At 42.2% G+C, this 13,943-nt stretch overlaps 1 protein-coding gene across 1 annotated transcript in view; it reads right to left on the reverse strand.

Moving 5' to 3' along the window:
- Positions 1-973: 973 nt before the first annotated feature.
- ADAMTS12 (ADAM metallopeptidase with thrombospondin type 1 motif 12) overlaps positions 974-13,943 on the reverse strand; it is a 153,985-nt gene continuing 141,015 nt past the window's right edge. Inside the window, exon 3 of the mRNA XM_008060631.1 lies at positions 974-1,206. Within this exon, the coding sequence (XP_008058822.1) occupies positions 1,003-1,206 (204 nt within the window). The 3' untranslated portion in view covers positions 974-1,002. The remainder of the gene's footprint in view (positions 1,207-13,943) is intronic.

The raw sequence follows: 13,943 nt of genomic DNA on the forward strand, positions 1-13,943 counted from the left end.
TTGTAAGACACATAAGTAATATTATAGACACTTCTTGTTAATGGTCCCTCAGGCATTTTTTTTCCTCTGAAGAAAGGAGAAACTATACAATATATAAACTAATGTCCCATTATACTATGTGAACTATCACAGAAACAAAGAACTGAATACTGCACGTTCTTGCTTATAAGCAACCCTCATCACTGGTCACAGGGCACAAGAGTGGGACAGGCAGACCCTGGTCACTGATAGGGGAGGAAGGGAGATAGGAGGGAGGAGGGCACATAGTTTCACATTGGGTACCTGGTCCACAACTGGGGGAGAAAGGATCAGCTAGAAGCCCAAACTACTCCTTCATGCAACCTACTTATGTAATCAATCCTCACTTGTACCGCACAACTCTAAAGTGAAAATTAAGAAAAAGAAAATGTCCCAATTTCCAAAGGTCCTTTCTACATAGTCTCCTACACATTCTTTAAAATATAGGAGTTGCAAAGAAATAACTTGGGTCAGTTTCTTTCTGAAAAAGTCCTACAACTGTTTATGACAAGGCCAAGAGAAGCAGTTCATCAAATTATAAAAACAACACCATGCAGCCAAAAGAAGCTTTCCTGAAAATGTATTATCTGACAGTGCATTGATATTTTTTTCAGTTTCTCTTCACACATTATTATCAGCATCATCAACATGTAAATCTTCCTCCCTTATGCAGATGTGATGAGCTGTCTGTTAATATTCCACACTAATGTATTATAACACTGCTAATATTGAAAATCATGATGTCTATATTTTCTTCTAGGATGGTCAGAAGAGTTTAAAAAAAGAACACTTCACTATTATGAACATCTTATGAGTATCATCAACTAATGTGGCAAAGATGCTTTTTCCCTCCTTCCCATTAAGAATATGAAGACACTTGAGTACAGACAAGTGAAATAATTTACACAAGGGTGCATACTTGCTGGAAACAGAATACAGAGGTAACAGACTTGAATAAGAATAGATCATGTTTTAGTAAAACAATTAAAAGAACAAAAAAACCTCCTGAAGCTGTGAGGACATTTGAGTCACAATACCCTTTAATCCGCAGGTTGGCTCCTCCATCTCTGGAACTCTCCACCTCTGTCTCCTGTAAACGATGTGTGGGTGGTACCCTCCCTCAGCCAGCGGATGCTTCTTCACGGGCTCAATGAAAAAGTCTCCATGGGGAAGATGGAAAAATCCAGTCTGTAAATACATTCAATAAGAAACTTCACTTGAATCAACTCGATCTATGGAAAAAAATTAGTAAAGTAAAAAATTCTATAGATCATGATGATCTCTGAAATCCTTAAACCCAGTACTTTCATAGTCTGTCATTTGATCTCACAGAAGAGCTACACACAAATAATTTAATAAAATATCTGTATAGTCATGGTTATTAACTGTTTGAGGGTCATGGATCACTTTGTGACTCTAAAGAAAACGGTTTGCATATATACATGTATCCAAAATGTAGCCTACAAGTTTTCAGGTTTGTGGATCCCCCTAAAGCCTATTGCTGGGTAGCGACAGATCTCAAATTAGGAGCCAGTGCTTCTCAGTTGTCCTGTTATGGAGTCAGTACCTATGCCCCACATTCCACAGACAACATGTGGAACATGTACAGCTGTTTGACTGAACGTGTTTAAAGTCATTCTTCACTCAAGAAAACAAAGAAACATAACGCTAAGTCTTTGACCTGAGACTGAGTTCGGGGGATTACAGTGCAAAGCAATCTGTCAGTTTCTAGGGAAAAGTAGACAATGTCATTTCACAGATATGAGAATCAGTGATTACTGGTGGTCACCGGTCAGAGTAACTCCTTTTAGCGGTCAGGTCTAAAAGTGATATAATCTACAACTCTCTTGTCCCTTTAGGAAATTTTCTTAGTGCTCATTTTAGATGCTTAGGGAACTTCTTTGCCGGTGATCTCTTAGAGTGGATTTAATTCTCAGAATCTCAATGCTATATCTAGGAAACAAAAAACTTAACCCAGACAGACTGCTTGGGACATCACATTGAAATGATCAGGAGCTCACACTCTGGAATTAAACTGGGTTCAAATTAACTGGCTCCTCCACTTATTAGCTCTGCAACTGTGGGCAAATGACTTGCTCAGTTTTGAAACTCTCAGCTGAAAAATAGGATAGTCAAGGGTTGCTATGAAGACTAAATGAGTTAATATATGCGATGCTCTTAGAAAAGGGCCTGGCTCTTAACCTCACCTATCATTAGGCTTTCCAGATCTCTGCTTTTATGTCATTTTATTGTATTAGGGTCTCCAAAGTCAATATAGCAGTTCAACAAATGTTCAATTTGGAAAACTAAACTTGGAAACACTGAAGGCTTGGGGAAACTGCAAAAGGCTTCAAAGTTTAAGCTCCCTCACCATTCCTCAGTAACCAGGGCTGCTCTGCTCTGCAAATGAGTCTAAAGACTAGACCATCAAAGAATGAAAACCTAGACTTGGATGTCTTTCCAAAATGTTTGCTTCATTATAGCAAGTAATATAACCAGATCTTAGCTAAATCTCACAATTGACTTTCCATTTTGACTGCCTACCCTAAAACATCTTTAATAATGGGGACAATAAAAAAGAACACTTTATTGGGAGCCCTAAGTATAGCTATGTGATTGTGAATGGGTCACACAAAATTTTTGAACCACAATGTCCTCAACTGTAAAAGTGAGTAATGCTAGTCCCTCATGAGGTTCTTAGGAGAATTGAATGAGATGAAGTTCAGAAAAGCACCATGCAATACTTTAACTACCAATTCCAGTAGTGGCTATATCTGACATAATTTGCTTTTATGTGGATATTTCCTGGAAGACAAGTCATTTTGTGTATGTGCGTGGCTCTTTCTCAGGAAACACTCTGGAACACAAAGAACCAACAAGGCAATAAAATAGGTAGAAACAGACTTGTACAGTGCTGAGATTTGGTTCCAGTTTTACTCTGAGTCAGAGACCAGGTTCCAGAGGAGAAGGTGAGCCTCTTGCTAATGAAATGTATTTGTTCCATGGAAATAAAGCAGAAGTCCAGGAGTCCTCAGGGATGGCTGAACCTGCAGACCATCTGTGCCACTGCTGTCAACTCAATTCTGTTGTCCACGAAGGAAAAAAAAAAGATACCACCAAGAAGAAAGATTTATTGGTATTTCTTCAGGTTCAAAGCTGGAGCTAAGTAGCATAGAAGAAACAGACAGAACTCCACTTGAGAGCATAATAATCATTTTATGGGCAACATGAGTGAGAATGCCTAAGAGCCAAACCAGTGTTTTCCTAAGGGCTTACTCTATTTACATTCCTCCACACAACACGCCTTGCCAGCAGGCACATGGAAACCACCTATTCTGCCTCAATATTTCTCAGAAGCTGGACAGAGCCCTAGGAGAAGCTAGTGGTTCCTCAGCAAGAGAAGCAGGAGATCTGCTTGCACACAAGTAGAACAGCTGGCCCCAGAACCCCATGTGTGTATCTTGGAGAAGGGAACCGGCAGGAGAGGGGATAAAGGGGCATGGGCTGGTTGGTGGGGAAAGTGAGGTGGGGGAGTTCCCAGTTGGGCTCTGCACCTCTTCTCTCTCTCAACACATAAACACAGAGCTGTAATCTGTTAGGCAAGTGGCCTGGTTTATTGGTCTCTTCTGGTGTACCCGGAGCCAGGTCATGCTGGAAGAAATAATTTCCAAAGGAAGGGTCAGCCTCACACTCTCCCTGAAGTTAACTGCCCAAGAGAATCACCTTCTCTTGTTACCAGTTCTGGACTTGAACCAAAGAAAGCACTCTCCACTTCAGTGTTCCCTGAAACCTGTTTACTTCCCTTACATTAAAAAAAAAAAAAAGAGAGTGGGAATGGAACTGAAGAAAAAGTGTCCAATGTAGTGAGGACTTATACTAGGTTTTCAGAACAACCTGGGCAGAATGAGCCCCAAGCTAAAGCTCAAAGAAGACAAATGTGCCCCTTCGTCTCCTCTGTCATCTATTCTGCTTCCCAATAACTAAGAGTGTCTGTATGCTGCTAACTCTCTTTTGGAAATAAACTCACCTACTTGTTTTAACTAAGTTATAAATATTTCTAAATGCTTCCCAAGGCGATCTTCTAAACATTGTTTTAAATAGACTTTATTTGGGAGCATTACAAACAGAGAGACATGCAAATCATACCTGCAAATGCTCATAAATTTTTTATAAATGGAACATCTAGATGCAGAAATAGAGCATCACCAGCAGCCTAGAGACTTCCTGGTCCCCCTGGAGATCAATAACATCCCCCAAAGGAAACCATTATCCTGATTTCTTTTACTAATAAATTAGATTTAATCCTATTTTAACTCTTTAAAGGAAGACTTATCTGACATACACACAGACACAAAAAATTCTAGTTCATTACAAGTGTTAGGGACTGGCCAATAAGAAAGATTTGTTATGGTGGGTGAATTTCTTAGGCCTATTAAATTGAACTCTTCATATTGCTTCAGTAGGAATATGGCAAACCCAGCTGGTGGTGATAAGACTAAGGGCTGAGATGCTTTGGTGTGAGCCAGTTGGCATTGACACTTTACCACTCTCTGCTGAGGAAGGATGGGAAAGGACCACCACACTCTTCAGAACTATCCTATATTAAGAATCGTTGCCAGCCGGGCTCGGTGGCTCAGCCTGTAATCCCACACTTTGGGAGGCTGAGGTGAGTGGATTGCCTGAGCCCGCGGGTTCGAGACCCACCTGGGCAGCGAGACCTCATCTCTACAATAAATCAAAAAATCAGCCGGGCGTGGTGGTGCACGCCTGTAATTCCAGCTACTCGGAAGGCTGAGGTGGAAGGATCACCGGAGCCCAGCAGGTCAAGACTGTAGTGGCTGGGAGTGGCCCCTGCACTCTGGTCTGGGTAACAGAGTGAGACTCCAACTCAAAAAAAAAAAAAAAAGAATCGTTGCCTATAACCTTTCTTCCTTTCCCTCAACTCGCATCAAAATATTAGTCAGCCTGATGTATGTGACATTATACTTCAGTTAGTGACAGAGAATTTGGGGTCCAGTGGGAAACAAGTAACATGTTATAAGCATGGCAGCATCTTATTTTTAAAAATTGTGAACAGAATGTTCTAGAGCCACAGAGCCTGGAGATCTTGAAGAGTCACCTACCCCATCTTTTGTGCCTTCAGGAGTACCACAGGTAAAACCTCATAGCCTGAAAGGTAAGAGCCAATGATATTGTCAAAAGATATGTGAGTGGTGCCTCCTGGAGTTGTGTGATAGAACTGTGCTTCCGAAACTCATCACCCTGCCTTGGAAAGAAATGACTTTTAATTTGAAAATCTCAGAAGTTACCAAACCAACATGTGTATTCCCATAGTGACAAAGACAATATAATCAACATATTCTAAAATTAAGAACAGAAAAGAAAAATAGTTTGGGATACAGAGGTAACCAAGATACTCAATTATACTGTATGGAGCACTGGAAAAGATACCACCTGTTCCCTATTATATAGATCGGGAAAAGGATAAAACAGTACCCCCCAAATCACCCTTACAAAGTATCACTCTGCATCTTTTGTAGGGTCAGCCCTGTGCTAAAAGCTCTAAGAAGAGTACTGAGCCCTGTCCTCAAAGCTATAACTCAGTCAAGAAGACAAGGCTGGTATTCATTAAACCATAGAAAAGGAGACAGCAGATCTCTGGTATTTTTTGTGTTGAAAGAACTTAGTGTTCACACAGCCCAAGATTCCACCACAACCTCTGGTGGCACTGGGCTTAGAGGCCAGTTCTGGAATCTGAATTCCTCACCACCGTACATAGCACCAACGGGAGCAGCACTTCATAAGTGCTACAGATTCCAGGGCTATGGATCAGCGAAGCCCAGTGAGAGTGTTTGCTTTCAGAGGCCAAAGTCAAGATTGCAAAACATGTGGCACAGTCCTAATGCCAAGGGAGGCTCCCAGAATTATTAACGTTCTTGCTGCTGGGCTGCAAGAGTCAGACAACTTTTCCTTATTTAATACACAGCCAGCACCGTAAGTCAGTAGAAAGTAGAAGTCAAGAGATTATACAAGTCTCAAAATAAAGAGAGGTGGGAGTAGGAGTGCGAGTGCAATCACTGAGAAGCTTCTCCTGGTACCCCGCAGCCTCTACTGTGAGGCCCAGCACTCCCTTGATTGGTCTCCGTGGAGCCACAGAGGAAAGTGATTGGTGATGTCATCCATTCATGAAGATTTTGCATATGAGTCTTGGCAGCCCTTGTAACATATGTAGTTTGAGGAAATATGGCCTCAAGCCAGGAAGGCATCCGGTGCATCTACCTGGTAATCACTACGTGCCAGGCAGGCATTAGTGATACAGCAACACAGGAGATCTGGTCCCTCCATTCTGAGACAGCGCTGTCCAACTGAACTCCCTGCAATGATGAAGATGTTCTCTATCTGCACTGCCCAGTTTGGTAGCCACTAGCCTCACTTGGCTGCTGAGCACTCAAGATTAGCTAATCCAACAGAGAAAATGATTTTTCTATTTTATTTAAATGCAATTATTATTTCAAATTTAAATAGCAGCTAGTAGCTCTAATACTGTACTGTTTATTTCTAGAGACTGGCTGACCAGGGAAGAAGAGAGATCTCTATAAGCATGTTCATCATAAGGTGATGAGTGCTGTCATCAAGGACATATTTGAGCACTTGCCTTAAAAGAAAATGAACTACAAAAATGTGACTTATTTTACGATAACAGTGTAGTTTTTATGAACAAGTAAATCTGAGCCAGATTGGGAATACCCATGCACCACACACAGACTTCAGAGAATCAACAGAAGCAGCTAGATATAAAAAACACAACATTCACCAAGATTAAAATGAGCCACTGGATTAAATATAACAGGACAAGGGCTGTGAGGGGTGCTGCCACTGTCCTGAAGCCAGAATGGAAGGGGAACGGATGTCCCTGCAGGAGCCTGTGACTGGAGCTGTCATCACAATAAATTGGAAGCTAGGCTCCACTTCTAGAGGCAGTTGTCCCCTGAGAGTCCTGAAATATCAACCTGCATGCCCTCACACCTCCCAGATGGTCTTTGGAAGAGCCTGACACAACCCTAATGTACACAAGACCACACATAACTCACTGGCTGGCACTTCGGAGTCCACCTAGCAGGAAAAAAAAAATCGCTTCACTGGAAAATTGACAAAAGGGATTCTAAAAAAATATAAGATCAAAAAGTTATGACAGGATTTAACAAAAACAGCATGAGCTGTGTGACTTTGGTCCAACTACTTAACACATTGAGCCTAGCTTCCTTATCTGTAAGATGGGGCAAAAATCTATCTTAACTGGCATGGTTATGACTATCAGAGACATTATATCTAAAACACTTAGCAGAGGCTCTGGCATATGGTGGTAGTCAATAAATGCACAGTTGCTCATTTTATCATAGCCTCACACAGAACAAACACAGTATAAAGTGATGATTGGAAAGAAAGTCCTCTCAGATTCATCTCTTAGCTGCAAGTAACTTAACTGGGCCTTGGATTCCTCATCTAATAAATATGAACAGTGACAGTAACTTATCAACTAACATATTAGTAAATGTCATGTGGATTAAATGAGTGAATGTAAAGTGCTTGGATGAAAGTCAGCACATAGTAAGTGCCCAATAAATGTTAGCTACTAGTTATTACAATAGTCTAAGGGACATTCTCCCAGATGCCTGGGCTTGAAGTTAAGGGCTTATGTGGAAACTGACAAAGGCATATTTTAAAAAGCTACCCCCTGCCATACTGGTGAAACTGGCGGTCTGCTGCAACAGGCAGAGAGGTGCTGTCCACACAGCCACATGGGAGAGTCAGTGATCATAAGCTCTCTCTGGGCTGGAAAAGGGGGCCCACACTCTCACATTCAGCCTCCGGGCATAATGAACAAGAGCATCATTCCCTCACCAGAAGTATGAAGTGGATGGCAAGCAGGCAACGGATAAACTGTTCTCGGGGGGGGGGGGGGGGAAATGACAATAGGTATGCCTGAGGGCTACAGAGAAGGGATATTCATAAGTGCAAGGGGTTGAGGGGCTCCCACAAATGTAAAATTGCCAGAAGTGGAAGGTTTTTTTTGGTTTTTTGTTTGTTTTTGAGACAAGGTCTCACTCTCATGCCCAGACTGGAGTGCAGTAGTGCAATCACAGCTCACTGTAATCCCAGACTCTTAGGCTCAAGTGATCCTCCAGCCTCAGCCTTCCAAGGAGCTAGGACTACCAGCATATGCCATCATGCCTGGCTATTGTTTTTGGGGGGTTTGGTTTTGGTTTCCTTTGTGGAGACGGGATTTCATTATGTTGCCCAGGCTCTTGAACTACTGGGCTCATGCCATCCCACTTCAGCCTCCCAAAGTACTGAGATCACAGGCATTATCACACTCAGCCAGAAGTGTCTTGAAGATTCTGAGGAGAAAGAGGAAGGATGAAGTGTAAATTAATGGATACAGCAGAAGAGTAGAGAGAAGGAAGCAAGAAGGAACTGCTAATTATTAGTTGTCAGGGAGACTGTCAGACTTTGAGTTGATAGGGAAGTGGGGCCTCAACTCAATGAGATATGCCCAAACACAACCAAATCATGGTCCAGATTGAGATACTGGTGGGATAAGGAGGCAGCAACATAAAGGCCCACATAGACTATAACCAAGATTCTTGGCAGGATCTATTTCAGCTCTCTCCCTCTCTCTCTCTCTATCTTCACAACCACAGAAGCAACTTTCTCCTGACGGTGAAGTTGTGGGTCTCACAAGCAAGCAGGAAGTGGATGGGGGTTTTTCCTCATCCTCTATGGAGAGGCCTGTCCTTGGGTAACACAAAGTAGGGTCATGAGGCACCACACTATCTAGGGGAGAGCCAGTGGTGACTGTACTGCCTGGGAAAAGCATAGAGGAGACAAAATTATTGGATTTTTCTTCTTCCTTTCAGGTAGAGTCTTATAGCTGGAAGGCATGGCCAAGCCTTTTAATTAAGACTCCAGTGTATCACAGGCATCTTCTCAGCTTGAGAGGTTGGTTTTAGGAGTATCTCTTAGGCGAGATCAAGCTCAATTCCCAAACTGGGATTTTTTCGAATGAGTTAGGGTTGAAATCTTCAGCAGTCTTAATTTCCAAGTCTCTAAATCAACCGTGGATGCCAAGTGCTGGTCTCCTCTTTTTCCTACTGGAAACAGAATCTATAGCATGGTTTGTTTTCTTCCAGTGGAAAAAGGCAGACTTTGGAGACAGGCCAAGTGCAACACTCAATTTTGGCATTTATAAGCAGTGTAGTTTTGTATGAGTAATTTGGTCTCTCTGAGTCTGTCTCCACATCCCTAAAATAGAGATGCCAAATGTTTTTTGCTGACAAGTTATGATAAGAACTGAACAAGGTAATATATTAAAATGACCTCAAACAGTGCCCAGCCTTCAGTAAATCTTGCCGTCTCTATGAATGTCCTCATATTGACAGCATCACAACTCCCCCCGTGACCAAATCAGTCGTCTTCTCATTTTGCAGTATGTTAACACAGTTATCTATCTCTGGAAGGACTCAGTTTTTGATTTTAGAAGAAAACCTTCTCACATAAGAATAGAAAAGTTACCTCTTAATTATCTTTATTTCTCACTTGGAACAGAGTGCATCTGTTCAATTATAATTCCCAAGAGCTGTAACCATAGCTTTACTAACTATTGTTCTTACAGATGCAAGAGTAAGTCACTGGTAGGCAGCCATTCAGTCCAACAAAGTGGATCTTTAGAAACTAAAAATATAACCACAAAAGAGAATGAGACATCAGATGACCCACTAGTCCAGGCCTTCTGTAATTTTAGTGTGCAAAAAGAATCTTATGGAGAGTTTATTAAAATGCATATGCCCAGAAACCTTGCCCAGAGAGTCAGTAAGTTTAGTGTGATACCCAGAAATCGGCATTTTGGAGGCATCCTGAGGTTTCTGATATAGGTATTTCATGCATTACACTTTGAAAACACTGCATTCTTCTGCCATGTGGTGCTTTTTTTTTAATTTCCCCACACCCTAACTTGGCATAGCACTAAAGATATGGGAAATACTACTAATAACCCCAATTAAACACTTAATTCACTTTAATCAAAAAGGGTTTCAACTAAGAAAATTGTTGATCATAGTTTTGAACACTATTTCCCTGAATTTCAAGGTTCACGGAGAATGTTCATCACATCTTGGCAGATCAGAGTAATTAAAAGTTGCCCCCCAAAAGTTTACAAATAGTCCAGTAAGTAGATGCCCTAGTTAATTACATGTTTCGGATTTGAAATGCAAAATGAAGGTAAAATCATTTCAAGTCAGAAAGAAAATAGGCAGTCTGAAAGAAGTTGACCTGGGCCGGGCTCGGTGGCTCAGCCTGTGATCCCAGCACTTTGGGAGACCGAAGCGAGTGGATTGCCTGAGCCTGCAAGTTCGAGACCAGCCTGGGCAACTTGGTGAGACCTCATCTCTATGATAAATAAAAAATTAGCCAGGTGTGGTAGCTTGTGCCTATAGTTCCGGCTACTTAGAAGGTTGAGATGGAAGGATTGCCAGAGCCCAGCAAGTCGTCACTGGGGTGGCCATGAGTGTGCCACTGCACTCCAGCCTGGGCGATGGAGTGAGACTCCAACTCAAAAAAAAAGGAACTAAAATTACATGCTGAAGAACTTGACAGAGCCTCTTCTCAAAAACAAAAAAAGAAATTTTCATTATATCTGAAACCATACAATCCTAGCTAAACCAACAAAATCAAGGTGCATCCGCTAAGAGGCACTGTAGCAACCAGAAATCTCATTCGAACTTTTCTTTAATACTGTCCTCAGGAACAGGGATGGGAGCCCTATAAGTGATAACTCCTGATATCATGGTCTTTCCAGTCCTGAGCAAAAAGGGGGATGTCAAAGTCTTTAGTCCATCTCTGACCTACTTCTCTTGCTACCAATAGTCTTTTATCAGAAAAGTCTTCTGCTGCTTTTTTTGATCCCTCTAAGCAGGAATCCATATACACACACCTTTGCCATGCTTCACTAGAAAATGAGGTGTCCAACTAAAGGGAAAGGGAAAAATTGCCAGAACATTGGGAGCCCAGGAAACATATTATTAGGGAGAACAATGGGAGCAAATTGGCTCCCAGGAAGTGAAAGCATTTTTCCCCATGGGGAGCAGAAAGTCATTATGGCGGATTTAGCCATGACACAGAACCATTTTTTAATAATGCCCCAGCAGAACATTTTTAAACCAGAAAATGTACTCCACTGTATCCACTGAAACAAAACCCTCCCGGTGCTATGAAGAAAATGGTTCTGGCCCTTCTTCTCCCACCCTGATGGAAGAGGATCCCTGATGAGGGAGTGTTTTTAGCCCTGGAGGAAGGAACACAGCAGCCAGAAGAGACTGATGCTTATGGCCCCTGAAATGATTGTCCTCCTCACTGTGGAGGCATGATATACAGCCTTCCAGGGATGTTTAATGATGGCCTGGGACAAAGGGGAATGCCATGTGATGGTTTAATGAGAGTGTAGGCTAACCATGAGGGAACCTGAGGGCATGTTGACTTCGCTAAAAGAGAGTCACAGCAGAGAAAGGGTAGTAAAATGAAGAGGAGGTCTAGAGTGAGATGTTATAGACATGAATGGGGACATTAATAAATATTTATATCCACATCATATCTCCAAAACAAAGATAAATCTTTGTTTCACTTCCCACAAGCTCTTTCTTTAAAAACTACACCCGTACTCACTGTCTCCACTTTCTATGCCCCACTAATGTCACAACTCTAGCAAAGTAAATCCATTTTTGTTATGTGTAATCCTCCACTATCCTTTAAGCAAAACAGGTCTGAGTGTTGTAGTATTTTAGTATTTTTTGACCAAGAGCAAATAAAACCTTCCTACTTGGTATAATAGACTTACATTCTTGAAGATGAGATTAATGTGGTAGGTGGAGGGGAGCTGGGGAAATCCTAAATAATTCTGTTTAAGAAAGGAGAAGCTGACCATGGTGGCTCACGACTGTAATCCCAGCACTTTGGGAGGCCAAGGCGGGTAGGTTGCTTGAGCCCAGGAGTTTGAGACTAGCCTGAACAACATATTGAAACCAAGTCTCTACAAAATAAAAAAGATAGCCAGATGTAGTGCTGCATACCTGTAGTCCCAGCTACTCGGGATGCTGAGGTGGAAGCATTGCCTGAGCCCAGGAAGTTGAGGCTGTCATAAGCCATGATTGTCATGACCATTCCACTACACTCCAGCAGAGTAAGAATAGAGTGAGTCGCTGACTTGAAAGAAAGAGAGAGAGAGAGAGAGGAAGGAAGGAAGGAAGGAAGGAAGGAAGGAAGGAAGGAAGGAAGGAAGGAAGGAAGGAAGGAAGGAAGGAAAGGAAGGAAGACAAAGGAAGCAAAGAAGAAGGGAAGCAGGGAAGGAGGGAAACAGAGAGAAAGAAGGAGAGAAAGACAGAGAGAGAGCTGGGTTTTAATTTTAGGCTAAAGAGTTTGAATGAAATGGAAGGAAAGAGGAAAGGAAGGAGGGAGGGGGAGAGAAGTAGAAGAAAGGAAGGACAGAGAGGAGAGGAAGAAGGGAGGGAAGGAGGGAGGAAGGGAGGGAGGGAGGAAGGGAGGAAGGGAGGAAGGGAGGGAAGGAGGAAGGGAGAGAGGATGGGAGAAATTGGAAGTCCTGGGATAATACAGGTGATAAAAAAGGGGTGCCTGGAGATGAAAATGCCAGAAGACAAAGGATCCATGGAGGAAGATACACAAGCTGGTGGCTAAAGTGAAGATATGCAGGAAGAAAATGAAGATTTTTCCTTAGAGCATGCTAGGAAATGTACAATATAAATCTTTTATCTTTTTTACATATGAAATCTACAGTAAAATATTCCTTGTTCTGTAATATTTCAGTGTGAATAGAAAAAGTACTGTGTCCTTCAAGGATGGCACAGGGAGAAAAGAGAGAGTAGTTGAAGCAGTACACACCAGGAGCCTCTTTTTCTCTTTAAATGGAAGTAAGACCATCTTCCTAATGAACTGATGTTTTAAAAAACTGGGTTGAAGGCAGCTGAAATTGTGAAACACACGTCAAGGGAAATGACAGAGAAGGCAAATGCAGCAGAAGTGGTGGTCAGAAAGGGTATTATTAAAGTTTAGGCATTCAGAATTTGTAAAGTAAGCTTGGTGTGGTGGGCTGAGTATGGTCCCCAAGAGCTGTCCACATCCTAATTCCCAGAACCTGCAAATGTTACTTTACACAATAGAAGGGGGTTCATGGGAATTTGTGACTAAGTTAAGAATCTTGAGATATGGAGACTGTCCCACACTGTCAGGGTTGAACAGTGTAATCAGAAGGGCCTTTATAAGAGGAAGGTGGGCGCGGTGGCTCAAGCCCATAATTCCAGCACTTTGGGAGGCCGAGGTGAGTGGATTGCCAGAGCCCATGGGTTCAAAAACAGCCTGGGCAACTTGGTGAGATCTCATCTCTACAATAAATCAAAAATTAGCCAGGCATGATAGCGTGCACCTGTAGTTCTGGATACTTGGAAGGCTAAGGTGGAAGGATCACCTGAGACCAGTAGGTCAACGCTGAGGTAGCTGTGAGCATGCGACTGCATTCCAGCCTGGGCAACGGAGTGAGACTCCAACTAAAAAAAAAAAAAAAAAGAAAGGGGAAGGCAGGAGGGTTCGAGCAAGTAGGAGATGTAATGAGAGAAGCAAGAGATTAGAGTGATGTGAGGAAGAGACCAGGAGCCAAGGAAATGTAGGTGACTTCTAGAAAATGAAAAAGACAAGAAAACAGATTCTCCCCTGAAGCTTCCAGAAGAAAGGCAGCACTGGCAACATTTTGGTTTCTGATTGTTTACATCCAGGATTGAAAGAAAGTAAATCTGTACTGCTTGAAGCCACTAAACTTGTGGTAATTTGTTAAGGCAACCCTAGGAAACAAATACCCTGGGGGA

Source organism: Carlito syrichta, unplaced genomic scaffold (genome assembly GCF_000164805.1).
Source record: "Carlito syrichta isolate Samal-C Ts95f unplaced genomic scaffold, Tarsius_syrichta-2.0.1 Scaffold304682, whole genome shotgun sequence".
NCBI classification, from domain to species: Eukaryota; Metazoa; Chordata; class Mammalia; order Primates; family Tarsiidae; genus Carlito; species Carlito syrichta.